At 40.1% G+C, this 18704-nt stretch overlaps 1 protein-coding gene across 8 annotated transcripts in view; it reads right to left on the bottom strand.

The window, feature by feature from the left end:
* PDE1C (phosphodiesterase 1C) overlaps positions 1–18704 on the bottom strand; it is a 525463-nt gene that overhangs the window by 35232 nt on the left and 471527 nt on the right. For 6 of the 8 annotated variants that reach the window (XM_068549257.1, XM_068549256.1, XM_068549258.1 and 3 more), the window contains 3 exons: positions 17153–17328; positions 8865–9095; positions 2214–2291 (listed from right to left, as the gene is read on the bottom strand). In XM_068549257.1, coding sequence (XP_068405358.1) covers positions 2214–2291; positions 8865–9095; positions 17153–17328 — 485 coding nt within the window. The remainder of the gene's footprint in view (positions 1–2213; positions 2292–8864; positions 9096–17152; positions 17329–18704) is intronic. The other 2 variants (XM_068549261.1, XM_068549262.1) reach the window with 1 other exon arrangement.

Genomic DNA, 18704 nt, shown 5'->3' on the forward strand with positions numbered 1-18704 from the left:
AAGAAATGTTCAAAATACATCTGTTTGTTACTAGATAGTTTCTAAAAATCAATATATCTACTGATATGCATATCATTTAAAAAATTTTCTAAAGTAGACAGTTTTAATGACCAATGGAGAAGGGGTATATGAAGCTGATCAAATTCTTTTCCACTTCATGCCACCAAGAAATAACTTTAGTCCTGATGAGATTTGGGGCTAAGATAACACAAGTAACTAAAGCCCAAGGATCTAAGTCCTGATGACACCAAAGCAATGATAATGACTGATGTCGTGTTAGCCCATCAATGAAATTAAAATACAAAGTTGTTCATGCCCAGACTTACAAGTATATGGACACACCAGACCCAATTTGAATCAGTGGAAGGTTGGAGTTATGGAGGGAAAAAGGATAGACATCAGAAAATGGCCCTTCTTTATTTACTGCATCCTGTTCACTGCCCTATGGGATCAAGAATCCTGTTCATTAAATAATCAAGCTTTATGCTTATTTGTACAATAGAACAAAATATCTATTTCATCACTTCTCCCCGCCAAAAAAAAAAAAAAAACAGTTTAATTATTTAAAATACTGGTGACAGTTCAGTTAAAAAGGACACAGGTAAAATAAAATGGCGTAATGAAGGTGATAAAATTTAACCTACAAATAAATAAAATATTAAAAAATAAATAAATAAAACAAAATTTAACCTACAATGCTCACATGAATACATTACAACAGTTATTTATAGCACAATACAAACATGCAACAAGATTCAAGACCCCGTGTTAAAGATCTGGGAATTGGTTTATTCTGGGCTTTTATGCTGTAGGAGTTCAGATGGGTCAGTCACTGGATATAGGATGGGTCAGGTGTCCAGGTGCTGGGTTTATAACTAACACCATTCTCCTCTACTGTACATATTCTGGCTTGTGTTACCTTGACTTGGGTCTAATGATGTCTGGTACTTGAACAAACCTTACCCATAACAGAGTCTGGCTAAGAGACTGCCATTCTGAATCCTATTTTATCTCCATGTAATCCATGTCTTAGTCACAATTATTCAAGGAGGGTATGTATTAAGCAAGTGGTTTCTATTTGCATAAACAATTTGGTAAAAAAATTGGACATGTGTGTTCCCCAGATATTATGTGATAAGACACCTGGGGTGAATTATTTGAATGATCTTCAAAGAAAGAACTGATTTCATGCATATGGGTAAAGAGAGCATATCACAATGGCTTAGAGACGAAAACTAAAGGCAATTCTTTCTTTTTAACAGATGCATGAGTTGTATTCAAATTTCTTCTTACTCCTCAACCTGATTACCCTGCATTTGTTCTCTGACTAACCAAACTACTCAAAGAATAGCATAGTATCTAATACAATGTCTGCAGGGAGGTATGGTTCAAAGAGTCTGAGACCCTAACAAAAACCACTTCCTAAAACTTTCATTTTTAGTTTAATATCATTTATATGTATGGGGGGATAACTAGGAATAAGCCCATGTTATAATTGAAACAGGAGGATTATATAAAAGGTGAGAGTAGTTTTCTCAATCTGATGGTCCAAAGTTTGGAGGGCAATATAATTTGAACTTTCAGATTTTATAAAGAATGGAATGCTATTTATGCAAAGTAAAAGCAGTGCTCATGAAGCCCATTACAATGTAGGTTCATTCTAACTGGTCTGGGATTGTCATCCAAAGCTTGCCTTTAAGACGTACTCTTGCTGACCAAACTGTATTCTACAGCTATGTACATTCTCCAGTATGTGGGCCTCCCAGCATACTGATAACACTGAACAGATTCCTGTTTTTGTTTTTTCCAAAAATAATAACTCATTAAAGGTATAAAAAATTGAAAACTGAAAACATGGAACATTTCCCATTTACGCTGCATAATTCACAAAGACTTATATTCCATTCCATTATAATCAGCAAGCCCAGAATCAACTTTTCATAAAGTTTAAAATGAAAAATGGCAAGTGGGAAAAGAAAGAGTATAGAACTCATTTGTGATGGAGAAAGTGTGGTGGAAGGGAAAAGATACAACAATAATTTATAAATTATTGAAAAAGGGATAATAGTACTCTTTAAATATAGTGAATGTTTTTTTCAGGGTATAAGACTATATTAGCAATTTCACACAATTGCAACTTTATGTGTAAATCTAACAAGCTTGCATTAAATTGCACAATTTATGGAAGAATATAATGGGAATTATGCTCTTACCATCTGTTTTCTTTGAATCATTTCTGACATTGGATTGATCCTTCTTGTCTGTCTTATTTTTACCATCTTTCAAGTCACCTGAAAGTAATAAACATGACAAACAGTACATGTATAAAGCTAACGGGGAAGTTATAAATATCTTTAAACCTGTCAAGGTAAAAAAAGAAAAAAAAACCACATAATTTTAGTCTTGAGGGGTTACATGTCTGAGTGTAAATATCAGGAAACTGGATTAGGTCCTGGAAATTGGATTATAATCTGGAAATTAAGACTGAAAGTTCACGTTAAACAGGATTGTACTTAAGTCAGTGGTGTTTATTTTCCAAGGAAGGCAGTTCAGCTTTACTATTAGGCTATGGAGTGAGGAAAAACCTGGGTTACTGTAAGTTATATCAATTAATAGCTACTATTTAACTTCTATGTGCTTTTCCTTATCTGCAAAATGGTGATAATAATACCTACTTTATAGGCATAATATAAGGATAAATGCATTTAAGGTATTGAATGTGCTATCTGGCACATCACTCAACGACAGCTGTTATTCTAAAACAGAGCTGTAAATGGTACTTTAATTAATGAGCTTGTTGAAATGTAATATGTAGAAGTTAAAAAACACTATGCACACCAGTGTAGAGTGAACACGTGTCAAAAATTTATTTAACTCATTTATGAAGGAACCAGGAAGACAGTAAGGATGGTTCCAAGAGCATTTAAGGAAATGGATATTTCTAGGTATTTTAGAAATATGTTAAAATAAGATTGCTAGGTTAGAGACGAAACTGGTTATGTCCTACAGGGCAATAAAACTATAACTGTTGGGGTTATCTCCTCTAGTAGTCAAAAATCTACACGTTAGTACATAACTTCACAGTACCTAGGCTTGAGCAAATAGTAAATGACAAAGTTAAACATAGTTGTGTTCTTCTAAAACAAGGGGTCAGCAATTTATTGCCCGTGGGCCAACCTGGCTTGTTATCATTTTTGGAAATAAAGTTTTACTGGAACATAACCACATCCATTCATTTATATAACGTCTGTAGTTGCTTTCCTGCTGCAATGGTAGAGTTGAATAGTTGCAACAGAGACATGCAAAGCCAGGAATATTTATTATCTGGGCCTACACAGAAAAAGTTTGCTGACCCCTGCCTAAGACAGTTAAATAATCCTTGGGCAGGTCTTTTTGACAATATGCCAGTGTGACATTGAAAGGACATGGTATTTCTTCTCTCAGATTTATTCTCAAGTTTTGGATATTTTTCTTACAAATCTTACTGATGGCGGCTTTCTTTTTAGCCTTCATAAACCCAAGAATAGCTTACTACTCAATTACTGGCATTAATAAAGCAAAAGGACCCTAATAATTATTGCAGCCAGGAAGCGGGGAGCAGGGCCCAAGGCGGGAAGGGTACATTTATCTTTTCTACTTTCTTTGTGCCAGGCAGTGTGCTAAATGCTTTACATGCATCATTTCATTAAATTCTCATAGCAACCCCATTATGAAGGTACTATTATTGAAAGTAGACAAATTCATCAAAGATTAATTCACTAAGTGATCAATTTGCTGAATAACAAAGTCACCAAGTGACTGAGGATGTTTTCCAGGTTTGAGGTTTTCCTTGACTTCACTGCGGACACTCTGTCACACGCTGGTCAGGCCAGCTGTGTTGAGTGCAGTGGACTGCTCTCCTGAACGTGTTTCACACACTCTCAGGCTGCATCTCTGCCCCAAACGTTGTAAGAGTGTCTGCTGCTGTAGCAAAACTGCTCCCGTTGGCTACTTTAGATCTGGTTTAAGCCATTGATCTGACAAATGACCAACTGATCTTTCCACAAAGTGATTTTGCTTAAATATTAAATAGTCTTAAGCAAAAACTCACAGAATCATCTCCATTTTATGGCTCTGGAACCTAAAGCACAGATAAAATAATTTACCGTAACATACACAGAGAGGTCTGATTCTAGAGGCCAAGCTCTCAAGTACTGTATTTTGCAACTTCCCTATGAAGCTTAAGTTCTAGATTTCAGACTTCCATTTACTGTTGCCATTTTTAAATGCCTTTGGCCTATAGATTTATATAGAAATGGTTACCCAAGGATAATTCAAGACCGTTTTAGGCTACATTCTACAAAATAAGTAGTTTTAATGGAATTTGACAAATTTTAAGCTTGAGGGAAGGGGAGTCAACTCTGGCCACAGTGCAAGCAGGAGGAGTCTGAGTGAAGCACATGGTCATTGCACGTAACCACCACCAATGGCCAAAATAGATGGATTCCTTTGGAAACTCCGTGGAACAGTTCCAACACTGGCTTTTCCCTGTTTTAAGGATGCCAGAAATGAGCTCAAGGATGATCCTGAGCCTTGTAGTCAAACTAATTCCCTACAGAAAAATGGTCTTTCTTTCCTCAATGAGACTTCGCACCTCTAATGCACAATACTTTAAGGTTTCAGGGTTGCCCTGGACTGGAGCTTTACCCACAGCTGCAGCAAGGCCAGGATGTCTTCCAGAAGTCAGCAGGAGTAGTCTGATGTGCTGGATGCCAGCCAGCAGCCTGTGGAAGCCTGCCTCCTCCTCAGTCAGGGTTGGGGAGGCTAAAGAGGAAAGTACCTTGATGGAGACCAAAGCTTAGGGGTTCCCATGATCGCCGATAGAGGACCAAATGTCTAGAACCACAATTAGCCAATATCCTTCAGCTCCATCCTGGAAGTATCTTGAGCGACCACAAAGAAGGGTGCCGGGAAAGGGACACATGTTTGTTTGATGATGTTCCTTGAACAGAATCCATTAGGTAATTTCCCATGGGTTGAATATGGACTAACGGCTGATGTGAGCTGTTATTCAATAAACGGGGGGAAACAAAAGAGCCTTTCTGTGCAGTTATAAATCATTTTAATTAGGCTGCTGCAACCAAGTCCCGAACCACCATTAGCCTTTATTATTATTGCTCAAAATTGATTTCTTTTCCCACCTCTCATTTAATACTTAATTTTTAAGGGAAGTGGTAGACTACTGCTTACTTTGGGAAATGAATGCAGTTGTGAGTCAATCCAGCCTAGCTAAAGGCTCAGGCTCCTGTTTTCTTTCAGGCACTCACCCTAACCATCTTCAAAATAAATGATTGCCACCTCTGCCCTCTCTGGTATTTGTTTATACCTGTCTCGTAGAATGTATAACCTCCTTTGTCACCAGCATGTTTGTATTCATTGGTTTCTCTCCCTGACCAGACCAGGGGTTGGCAAACTATGGCCCATGAGCCAAACGTGGCCCCAGTGCCTGGTCATATAGGTCCCACAACCTGAAAACATTTTTTAATATGATTAAATGGTTGAAAAAAGAGAAGGATATTTAATGACATGTGAAAATTTAAATTTTCATAAATAAAGTTTTATTGCAACATAGCCATGCTCACTTGTTTACATGTTACCTGTGGCTGCTTTTGTGCTAAAACAAGAGTGTTAAGTAGTTGCAAAAGAAACTGTATGGCTGCAAAGCATAAAATTTACTGTCTGGTCCTTTATAGAAAGAGTGTGTCAACCCCTGGAATAAATAGATTATAAGCTTCTTGTGGACAGTAGCTGGGTCTCAATATTCCTCCTATTTCCTACTCTCACCAACAGCACCGAACCTCACAAATAAGGGCATGCTGGTTAAGGAAAACAGAATTTGGACTCACATATTCCTATTTGACCTGAAATCTCTACTTAATGTTTGCTTGGCCTTAAGCAAGTGATTTAACCTTTCTGAGTCTCGGTTTCCTCATCTGCAAAATGGAAATGAGTATATCTACCTCATACAGTTGTTAGGAGTTTTAAATGATTTAATGTATGTAAAATCCCACGTACGGTGTCCGGCACATACTAAGCATTCCATAAATGTTACTGACATAGTAATGGCTGTTTTTATTAAGGGAAAGACATTTTAAACCCACTTCCCTAACAGAAAAAAAAGTAGGGAAGAAACACATCTTGCCTTTCTCACCAGTCCTTACATATTCCCCCTCTGGGAAGGAGAGACTCATCTAGAAGGAAGAGTTGAGTATGCACAACTCAGCCCAGCCACCCCTTTCTCCAGCCCCCAGCCCCCCCTCTGAGATGCGTTTTCCACGAGACACACACCTTTTCTGTTACTGCAGAAGCAGCCTGCTTAGGTGTGGAGTTGGGGGTGAGGGGCGAGGCCTGAACCCACCTGCTCTGCCAGTGTCCCATGGGCCATGCCCAGTTCAGGGCAGATGTGTGCAGAAGCCCATGTGCTCAGCAGATCAAGTCTGTGTTTTCCAGTTCAGCTCCAGTTGCAGTGGAGCTAACATTGTGATCACTTTCTGATTCTGGTATCTCCCTCTCAGTTGGTTCCACCCTCAGTAGGGGAAGACAGGGGTGTTTTGCATTGCTCTCTAAAACTCCAACAGCTGTATTAGAAATTCTTATTGAATTGAACATATTTTCTCACCTATGATGCACTTGAATACAAAGCAAACTAGTTACGAGCTATCTCCAGAACCTGGCCGCTGAGGGGCTGGGCAAGTCGGATGATGGCCTTCCCTGCCTCCTGGGGTGTTCATGGGGCTTACCTGAAGGAATTTAGGCAAAGCCCTTGGAACACGACATGAGCTTTTTTTTTTTAAAACACCTTTTCATTTTATTTATTTATTTAATTTATTCATTTGGTTGCTTTGGGTCTTCGTTGCTGTGCGCGGGCTTTCTCTAGTTGCAGCGAGCGGGGGCTACTCTTCGTTGCAGTGTGCGGGCTTCTCACTGCGGTGGCTTCTCTTGTTGCGGAGCACGGGCTCTAGGCACGAGGGCCTGAGGAGCTGTGGCACGTGGGCTCAGTAACTGTGGTTCACAGGCTCTAGAGTGCAGGCTCAGTAGTTGCCGGCACACAGGAGTAGTTGCTCCGCGGCATGTGGGATCTTCCGGGAGCAGGGATCGAACTCATGTCCCCTGCGTTGGCAGGCGGATTCTTAACCACTGCGTCACCAGGGAAGTCCTGACATGAGCTCTTATCATTATTACATGTATTAAAACATTGTTTTCTGTTCTACATGTTATATATGTCAATTGCAAAAATAATTGGAGAGTGTCATGCTAAATAAACACTTTCTACGTATTTCTCATTTACTTGGGCTGTGTAGCATAATAGCTAGACCATGGTTCAGAGGAGATCACCTGGACCTACCAGGCAGGTGAGAGAGTGTATGTAAAGAGAGAATTTATTTATTTATTTATCTATCTATTTATTTATTTTTATTCTTTTTAAAGGATGGTCTTTTATTTATTTTTTGGCTGCGCCACGTGGCTTGCCGGATCTTAGTTCCCCCACCAGGGATCGAACCCGGGCCCTCTGCAGTGGAAGCGCCGAGTCCTAACCACTGAACCACCAGGAAATTCCCAAGAGAGAATTTTAAACAGCATCTGGTGTATAATCAATAAATGCTAGTTGTTTTATTGTCATTGTTGCTTTTGCTACCATTATTATTATTGGAAGCTCACAAGTGGCCCAGGCTGTGAGCAGTTATTATTATGCACATTTTACAGAGACAATGGAAGGTTATGTAACCTGGCCAAGGCCAGCAAGAAGTGAGAGGCACAGCTGTGACTTGAATCCAGGTCTGTCTGACTGCCAAAGGACCATGCCACAACCTGGCACTTGAACGCTCCAGTGACTCTGAACTTCCTGCTCTTCCCTAAACAAGGTAAGCAATTCCATGCCCCTATGCATTAGCTCATCGTATTCTCTCTGGCTGAGAAGTCCCTGTGCCCCCCCAAATTTCAGCATTTGAAACGCAGCTTAGACATCACCTCTTCTTGAAGCTTTCTTTGACATTTACTACATCTTGCAATCCCCAGACCCAACAAAGCTCCTCTTTTCTGCACACGGCCCTTGGGTATTTTATCTGCCATGCCACTACTGTTACCGGCTCAGAATTAATTCTGAGGGTGTCCATATCCCCTAGGAGATTGTGGACTTCTTGTGGCCTTTTCATTTCTAAATTCTCAGTGCCAAGAGCAGTGCTTGGCACAGAGTTGTTAACCAATAAATATTTGTCGCATTAAGTATAAGAAATCATCAACTGTATGCACACGACGGTGACCAGCTCATCCTGGTCTGTCTGGAACTTTTCTGGTTTTACTACTGAAAGCCCTGAATCCCAGGAAACCGCTCATTCCCAGGCTAACTGGGACGACTGGTCATCCTAATGTACACACTTGTTCACCTACAGATATACAGACAATACTCTGGAAATAGACCTTAGGCAGACATGAGTGCCGGCCTTGCCAGGGGGATGGTACCTACGGAAGACTGCCTTTCCCTTCATCCATTCCTGCGCTAAGCACTCAGGAATGTGCTGGGATTGCTAATAGGGATTTCCCCTGCTGGTAGGCAGGCGCTGGCCAGAGTCTCCAGAACTACCCAGCTGGAAAGGGCCCAAAAGATATAAATCTCCCCAGAGAGCATGGCCTAAGCAAGCTTCTGGCTGCTTTGGATGGGATCCTAATAGGATCCACAGCCTAGCGAGGTATGATCAGCAGCAGCTGGATGGCCAGGGCGGCCGTGCTCTGTGACCTGTCCTCACAGGGGCAGTTCTTTGCCAGCGTCCATCCATCACATCATTAGCGCCCTGAAAAGAGCCTTTCACCAGCGCAATCCTACTCACCATTCTGTTGCTTTTCTCCTGATGACTTCCCAGCTTTGGAATCTTGCCCACGAGGGCTGTCACTTTTGTTTGTTCCTGTTCCGTTGACTTGATTCTTAGCTTCCCCAGATGCCTTTTTCTCGGCTTTACCAGATGCACCTTCTTCAGCCTGGCTTTTGGCTTCCATTTCCTTTTGCTTCTCCTCTGCGGCCAGGCGAGCCTTTTCTTCTGCTTCCTTCTTGGCCTTCTCCTCTGCATCCAGAACAAGCCAGGAAAGGTGGAGAAAAGATAAAAAGAGGTCATGCCATTAGGAGAATTGTCTCTTTGAACAAAAGCAAGAATTTGCATTGGGAATTAATGCATTAAAATGACCTAAGGTGTTTACTGTGTGTTTGGGGTATAATTTTGGCTAATTCAAGTCAGTTTGGTATGTATATTCAGGAAACCAATAAAATCTGTTCATGGTGATGTCATTTCTGAAAACAGTGGGTTAGAAGAAGGGGATGGGGAGAAAGTAATAATAAGGATAATAATAATTAATAAACCAATACTGTAATTGGCATTATTAATATTAATATTACCATCAATAAGTTCTCTTGAGTGTGTCCTCTATGCCAGGTATTATACTAAGTGCTTTCCAAGGATTACTTCCTCTCATTCTCAACCTCATATGGCAGTGACTATTATCGTAACCCTATTTTACAAATGTGGAATTGAGGCTCAGAGACATTACAAAGCTCTCCCACAGCCCAGTAAAAACTGAAGTTTCATGTAGATTTGCTTAGGAACTGGAGTTTAAACATAAAAAACCTGATTACAAAACCAAAATACAGGGAAAATAACCACCACTAGAATAATACTGTTGCAGGCCACTGTCTGTGAATTTAAAAGTAGGAGGAGGGTAGTTAGGCCTCCCAAAAAAACATGGTCTTCAAACTGTCCACAGGATGAGAGGTGGCCTTTAGTTTGGCCAGGGATGCTGGTCTGTGTCTTCCTCTTTAATGAGAGGATGTCGGCCTTATTTCCAATTTGGTTGACTGTGATAGGGTCTGGCTCTGTGTTTAATCAAAAACATAGTGTAATTGCCTATGGTCAAGGATTCATGAAAAAATGGATACACTCATTCAACTAATATTTATTGAGCAGCTACAGTGTCAAGTACTGTTTTAGGCACTGGGAATACAGCAGCAAGCAAGAAGACTTACGGAGCAGAAAATACCATAATTAAGCAAACAAATCACTAGGATAATTTCAGATGATGAAAAGAGTTTTACAAAAAAGTAAAGCAGAGTAATATGATGGAACACGATCAGCACAAGGGAAGGAGGTGGCATTAGGTAAGGAGGTGAAGTAGGTGACATTTGACCAAATCTTGAATGATGAATTGCTGACCATGCAATAATCAAGAAAAAAGAGCATTCCAGGCAGAGGAAATAAAAAGTGTAAGGCCGTGAGACTGGAATGAGCTTGGTATGTTCCAGGGACAATGAGTTAGCCAGTATGGCTAAAGCAAATTTAGTAAGGGGTTACTGACAGATGATGTGGTCAAGTGACCAAGGACATGCAAGGTTGAGATCATGCAGAGCCTTGGAGGCAATGAAGTGGAGCTGGATTGTAGGAAGTAACCTACAGAGACCAATGGAAGGCACCTAACAGAAACCAATCCTCCCTTAAGGTCTACCGACTCACTGTCTAGCATTCAATTCACTCAAAAGGGCTTCCAACCTCCACTATGAAAAGCATTATTGCATTTTTTTCTCTAGATGTGTTACAAATGTCCCACACCTCATTACCAGGGGTCTTCTTTACTTCCCTTGGTTAGCCCTGGTCCTGAAAACAGCTGGCTTTCATAGATGACAAGTGAGATTTTAATCTAATGGGCACCAGAGTGGTTATGCATGTGATCACGTTTCCCCTTGTTTCAGCTGCTAAAGAGCACAAAGCCCAGATTTGGTTCCAGGTTCACACGTTCGCCGGGCTTTATGGCGTATTTTGTGCATGTCTATGACCTCTGGCTTCATTTTACTCTTCCTGCCCTTACATTTGCCTGGCTCAGATGTCCTCCTTAATATATTATGAAGTTTTCATTCATCCTTTCATTGATTCATCCAACCACCCATCCAAACCAATACCCTGGCCTCACCCCTGACAAATTAAATCAGACTCTGGAGGGAGAGAGGCAAGAATAGGATGTTTTTAATGCTCTCCAGATGAGTCTAACACGCAATAAGGATTGATAAGCGCTGATTTAAATTTTAAATGTTTGCCATTCAATATTTCATGGTATTCTACTTCCCAACAGGATGTATTTATAACTTACAGTGAAAAGGTAAGGAAAAATTTCTTAACAAAATTGCGTAATTATGTGCATATATAGTATAATATGTCTTCTGACTCCTACAGAAAGGTACAACTAAAGAGTAAAAGAATGCCCTTGCAGAAGATAGGGAGATGGCATTCTCAGTAGGCTGCAGGCCCACAGAAGGCTCCCTAGAATGTTCGTCCAGACTTTCTCTTATCCTTCTGTTAATGCCCCAAGGACAAAGGTCAAATGTCATCTCCATCACTGAATTCCCAGTGGTTGGTATAACGCCTGGCACCTAGCAGATGTTCATGGAGTATTTGTTGACTAAATGAAATGTACACAGAGGGTGTGATTCACCCTATCTGCCAATGAACCTGACTCATATTGCATCATCAGCAATCCAGACCAGTATAAAATACAGGAACTATACACACCCTAAAGTCCTATCCTGAAAAAAATTAGCCATTTGACTGTATTTGACTATAGGTAAGTAAAAAGATGACTGTACTTACTACACAGAGAGGGAAAGAGGGCCAAGGGGGAAGAGAATTCACTTATACTCAGATATCAGGTAAAATAATGTATAATCCTCTCACAGAATCCCCACTGAATCTGCTGCAAACTTTCAACATTCAAAATATCCCCAAGTTAAAAGTAATTTTGATGAAAGCTGAAGGTGTTAAATTCTGCTTTGCTACAAGAGTGCAACATATTATCTGAGCAAGAAAAATTCATTTGACAACTGAGTCAGACCAATTTTCTATGGAAAATTTAGCCAAAAAAAACCCCCAAAAAACTGCGGGGGGTACATTTCAGAAACAAGTCTGTTTGGGCTCAACTACAGTTGACAGCAGGCAATTAATGTTTAAATTAGTGAATGGTAGCTCTTATGACATCATAATCAGATCCGACATGATTCCTTTCTCTGCAGCAATCATGTTCCAATGGATGGCTCTGAAATGTTCTACAACTTCTCTACTTTACTCCCATCTCTTCTTTGTATCTCTGAAATATCTGATATTAGTGTGATCAGCCATCAGCATCCAGTGCTACTACTCAAAATAAGTAGACAAAAACAAGCAAACACATAAATAAGAAAAGAGAAAATAAACTGACAGAAGGAACATCTGTTCCACTGTAATCCAATCCCCTTATATTTTCAGGGTGAAATATTAATATACATAAAATCTTTCCTACTATGAGACAAAGTAGGTGATAGAACAATTAATTTGTATATGGTAACAGTTCCAGAGATGACATCTATACAAAGAATTAACTTTTCAGGTTTTAGATTTAACATCCATGGAACTCCTAGGCTCCTAGACTAGTAGAAAGCAAACGCTGTAGTTCAATCTCATTTCCTTCTGCTTTCCATTTCACACCATCTGTAGTGATGTGATCATTATGAAAATGGCCAAAAGCAAGGAGCTAAAGACTTAAGGTAGAGCACAGCCCTCATGATCTATAAATTACATTCCTCCTGAGAGCTGGTTCTATCCCACACTGAATGTCTGCGCAGTCTTGGAGAAATACATTGATTTCTTCATTTAATTTGCCTTTCTGAATAATGATACTATAGGCTCTTGGTTAAAAATGATATTGGGCTAATTATTCCTTAATATACTTCTCTGAAATGCCTACCTGAACCACCTACAAACAGAGAGAGAAAGAAAGAAAAGGAGTGAAACTAACTTAATGCACAACAGAAGGGTACTCCTAGCCAATTCAGGACTCAGAAGATGTTCCCGTTGGACCTTTCTAAAAATTTTAGCAAAAGTGCTTCAGCTGACAGAAAAATTCAATCAACATTAAAAACTCAGAATGAGGGAATTCCCTGGCAGTCCAGTGGTTAGGACTCTGCACTTTCACTGCCGAGGGAGCAGGTTCAATCTCTGGTTGGGGAACTAAGACTCTGCGAGCCGAGCAGCGGGGCCAAAAAACAAAAAAATCTCAGAATGAGGAAAATATGTTAATGATGTCAGTAAAACTAGTACATCATAGTGTTAAATAAAAATAATTGTTAAGCTGGATATAAAACTTGATGCAAATATTTAAAATAATATTAAAGAATAAGTTAATTGTAAAATAGCAATTTACTTATAATCACCTAGGTTGAAACTCTTTTATTGTTTCAATAAAAACTGAGTGACAATGGAGGAAATTTTAAAAAATTCAATAAACTTCTCAGCACTTGCAAAGGAGTATCATTATATACTATTTCACATTTACGTTGATAGAGACATAATTCAGTAAAAAATATGAAGATAATCTGTAGTAAAATAAAAATAGGATATATTTTTAAAAAACATAAACAAAGTTAAAAGGTATAATATATGACAAACTAACTAACTGGACAGAGGTAGGGCAGAAACTGCAAGACAGTTTGTCAGCTGAAGAATTACTATTCTTAATATATAAAAAGTTATTATTAATCAGTAATAAAAATATAAACATCCCAATGAGAAAAATAAAGGGGGAAAATATAGGGAAATGGCACGCTCACTATACTTCTACTGAAAGAGAACACGGTTTAAAAAAAAAACTTTCCAGAAAGAAATTTGATAATATACATCAAGAGCTTTAGAATTTTTCACCTACTTTGACAGAGGAATTCCATATCTAGAAATTTACCCTAAATAATCAGATGTAGGCTCAAAGACCGCTGAACTTGTATGTTCATAACAATGTTATATACAATAATGAAGAACTGGAAACCAAAATGCTCAGTAACAGAGAAATGGTTCAACTATGGTATTCCAAACAATGTAGCCATTTACATCATATTTTCTAAGAATATTCAGTATCAGAATAAAATCTTCAAAATAGAAATGGAGAAGGAAAATACTATATTACACTATAATCTCAACTTAAGGGGAAATTTTTACTTATAAATATGCATAGAAAATCAAATTAAAAAGAATTACATCAGAATTTCAACAGTAAATTGAAATTTATTGTTTTGGCTGGAGAGTGACTTTTATTTTCTTCTTTATATATTTTGTTTATATTTCAGCATGGTAACCTAAACACCTACTATTCTTACACCAGAAAAAAATGTTTAAAAAGTATTAAATCCTGAATGGAAACTGATCAATATTTATCAGACTTGCAAATTGTTATACCTACATATCTTTGTTTGGGAATAATGATTTTCAGCCCTAAGAGCTGTAAAAAAAAAAATACTGATTCAATCTTTCCTAACAACTATGCGTTCTGGCCTAGCTAGCTTTGTAAATCAGGTTGATTAATGAAACTAAGACTTTAGATCCAATTCCATTTCTGATCAATTTAATAACAACATACATTCAAGTGCCCCATGCAGGGCAGCCTTTGCTGAAATCGGGGTTTTCTGGTAAAAAAGAATCATGAGCAAAACAGCCTGGAATAGTATAGCACAAACCAATCTCCAGTGGAAAAACAGATGCAAACTGAATTTCTTAATACCAGCCAACCAGCCAACGGCATTATTGGGAAGCTGAAAATGTTATAAAATATTAATTATAGGTTGGCATTTTGACCACCACCTTCGTAACTTTGCATTCAAACTTCTAGCTTTCTTTTCCAGTTTTTCAAAATAACAGCTACTACTTATCGGGCACTAAACATGTGCAGGCTGTGTTTTCAGTGCTTTACATATATAATTTCTGTTCTTTTCATCAACTCTGTGATGTCTATTATCATCCCCCAAAGGGAATTTTTCTCAAAGACTCTGCCTGAATTTGCCAAAGAGCACAGGGCAAGTAGGGATTCAATTCTCTCTTTCCCCAACTAACTTTTGCTTTGATACCCAAACTATCCTTCCACGAAATGTATGTGTGCCTTTGTCTACCCCTTTTTCCTTGTTCTCCCTTTCCAAATTCATGGCTCAACCCCAGGCATCCTTCAAATCCTAGCTACAAGATGCCTTCTCAAGCACCCCAACCAAGGTTAGGGACAAGTTAGCTTAAGACTATCTCTATCAGCATACCTCACATATTTAAAAACTATTAGTGCTTATTTATCTGTTCTTTTTAAAGGGCTAATTTTCTCCTAGAAAAGAAACTGTCTAATGCTCCCCCAGGTGATTAGTTTCAGAAGGTAATTTTAGTAAGCCAGATAACTGTAAACAAATTATTTTGAAGTACCACTTTCAATTGCGTGTTGTCAGGAACTGAATTTTCAAGTGTTAATGAGTGTAATTGATTATGAGAGTGCTTCTTTGAAATGATGCAGTAGCTACCATTGCTGCTTGCACTGCCTGCCAACAGGGAGGATTTCAATGTTTAAAGCATCTGAATAGACTGTGAGAGGCCACACCTAAAATATGGAAGAGGCGTTGGATCCCTCCAGAGCTCAGGATGCAACCTCTGTCCCCAAATGATAAGGGCCCAATTATGCCTTCAAAGAGTCGTAAAGATAAACCCTTTGCCCCACCTGCACTGAGCAGCCACTTGCACAGGACACAATGTTGGCCTTTGCATAACTCCAGCAGTGAGGTCTCATCTCTTCCACACTAGAAGCAGCCCCCTGCCCCCAATGTTTGAGGACCAAGACTGCCAGAATGTGCTGTGCCTGTCTACTCCTACTCTTCTTCTCACTTGTGCAGACACTGGGTGGATAAAAGTGTGGGATGCTGTGACCGGCGATAAAACTTTCCTTGCCTATAATGAGTGTCTGGGGCTCGGGGCCAGTAGGTGCTGGTGATGAGTGCAAGGCTTCAACTGAACTCCCGTTCTTACTTTGAAAGAAACTCTGTACAAACGCCTCCCTGCCCCTACCCAGGAGACTGCGAGCTCTGAGGACAAGGATGTCTGTTATTCACCTCTGCGAATAACACAGAGTACAGAGCCTGGCATACGGTAGGCATTCAATAGATGTTGGTAAAAACTGACTGTTATTGAAGGCTCACCTCCACAAACCCCATTGCGATCAGTCTCCCTGCTGAGCTCTAGAGCCATCCACGACTGTGCCCTCTCTGGAATCAGGCATCACAGCTTCCTAAGACTTACCTCAGGGATGTGTTCCTACCTAGACTATAGCATGAGCATGTAGTATGTACGAATCATGTAGCACATGCTCAATAAACACAAACATGCATATGAGCAAATGAATTTCAGCTTTCAAAGAACAGATTTCAGGGGTTTTTTGTTTGTTTGTTTCTAGTACCAAGAGTGATGACTTTTCTGTCTTCAACTTTCTGTTAACCTGCACATTACCTTCATCTTAGAAGGTTAGCATGAGTAATGGCCGAAGGGAAATTGAGAATATGAAAGATAAAAATGCATGTTAAGGGGATTAAAGCCCCTTCTATCCCAACATAATGGCCGAGGTGGCTACCGGCCAGGCTTCATTCAGATAAAAGAAGGAATAAAGGCCTCAAAAATGTGCCACGGGCTTCCCTGGTGGCGCAGTGGTTGAGAATCTGCCTGCCAATGCAGGGGACACGGGTTCGAGCCCTGGTCTGGGAAGATCCCACATGCCGCGGAGCAGCTGGGCCCGTGAGCCACAATTACCGAGCCTGCGCGTCTGGAGCCTGTGCTCCGCAACAGGAGAGGCCGCGATAGTGAGAGGCCCATGCACCACGATGAAGAGTGGCCCCCGCTTGCCACAACTAGACAAAGCCCTCGCACAGAAACGAAGACCCAACACAGTCAAAAATAAATAAATTAATTAATTTAAAAAAAAAATGTGCCGCATGACATGAAATAAGAATGACAAAATGGCCTAGCAGAAACCAAGAAATAGCAACACCCATTCTCTGTAGAATCTTCATTTCGAGAAGATTCTGGTCATATAGCACAAAGGTCACGCTGTCAGGAAGCTTGGTGGTCAGCCTCATTCTCTCGTGCACTGAGTGTTAGATATAATGAAGATCAAAAGGTGGTCGATCCTAACATCCAGCAATTTGAATTTATATCCTGAGTTTGTGCTTCATTTGCAACACCTATAAATCAGGGGTGGCAGTGCCTTGCTTTGTAAGCGGGTCTGAGTGGTTTGGATAATATTCCCCCCAGCAGCACGTTACCTTTGGGCACCTTGGCCCTCCATCTCTCCCGATTGATGTGCACCACCTCAGTCCAAGTGGTTTTAAAACTCTTACAGTCAACAGGGATGACCGAATTGTTGATTGGGGCACTTCCTTCTGAGCCAGAGCTCTTGACACCTGATCGCTTTGCATCTGCCAAACTGATGCTGTTCAAACTGGAGGACAAAAAAAACCATACGGAAGAATTGGGAGATTGGGATTGACATACATACACTAATATGTATAAAATAGATAACTAATAAGAACCTGCTGTATAAAAAAATAAATAAAATAAAATTCAAAAATTAAAAAAAAAAAAAAACCATACGGAAGAGGAGGGTTAGTGTTTGGAAAATGTGTGCTGATAAACAAGCCTAAGAGAAGAGTGGTTAACACTCAGCAAGTTACTGTCGTGAAATTCCTGGGGCCTGAGCTTTGTAATTCCTATTTTCCATATTCAACAGCTGGGAAAGTCTCCATATTCAGCAGGAAAAAAAAGCCCCAAGATTTCAGCCTCATGACTATTGATCGTCCCCACAGTCCCCATATTTCAGATGTTCATTTTCCATATGACTAGTTTCCCCACGCAAGAATTCTCTGCCTTTGACTTTCGGAAATTAATGCATTTAAACTTGACTTCTACTTGGTTCCACAGTTCACCCACCTGCCTCCACACTGACCACTTTTCCAAGTTACCCAGTCACTTGGTCCTCTTTCTTTCCAGCTCTCCCTCCCCCTGAAGTCAAGATCCTCTGATCCCAGGATCCCCAAGGCCAGAGTAAGGTGATTTCCTTATGTTCCTGGGGAAGGTGGAGAGGCACAGACAGCATGGAGATTGTGGGAGGTCGGTCATGCAGGAGACCTTTTTAAAGATGATATCATTTTCAGCTTTAAACGTAGGGAATACAGTAATATATATAATATTATAATACAGAAAGTGCCATCCTTCTGGGAAACTTTAAAGGATCACACACTTCCAGGTAGCTACAGTAGTGACTGACACAAATGCAAATCCACTGAATGACAACCAAGATTGATTAGATAAGTAGGGCAGGTCTCAGCCCAGCGCCGGCAGAGCTGTGGAGCTGTGGGACTCGGGCAGGGGGCTTCTGTCCTCCTTGTTAGCAGCCTTGACTGGGTCCCTCCACCTTAAGCATCCCTGGGGTCCCACTGTCCTAATATTCTTCTTGCCTTTCTTCCTCCTATTTACTCCTTCTCTTGCTCTTTTCTTCTTTTTCTTCATTACATTTCTCTCCTTTATGACAAAGCCCAAGGTTTTGCATGGACGAGGAGAAGGGGAGAGTTGTACTACTGGTAATACTACTAGTAAAGACTGAGCATTAGCTTTATTGTAGCTGACACTTCCTCTGTGCTGGACCCTGTTATAAGGGCTTTACGGAGATTAAATGATTCATTTAATCCTCCCAGTAACCTATGAGTATAATCCATGCTTTCTCAGATGGGGAAACTGAGGCAACTTGCTTGAGATGGCACAGCGAATAAGTAATGGAATCAGGATGTTTAATCCAGGATTGTGACTCCAGAGGCTGTG

This window comes from Eschrichtius robustus, chromosome 8 (genome assembly GCF_028021215.1).
Source record: "Eschrichtius robustus isolate mEscRob2 chromosome 8, mEscRob2.pri, whole genome shotgun sequence".
Taxonomy (NCBI): Eukaryota; Metazoa; Chordata; class Mammalia; order Artiodactyla; family Eschrichtiidae; genus Eschrichtius; species Eschrichtius robustus.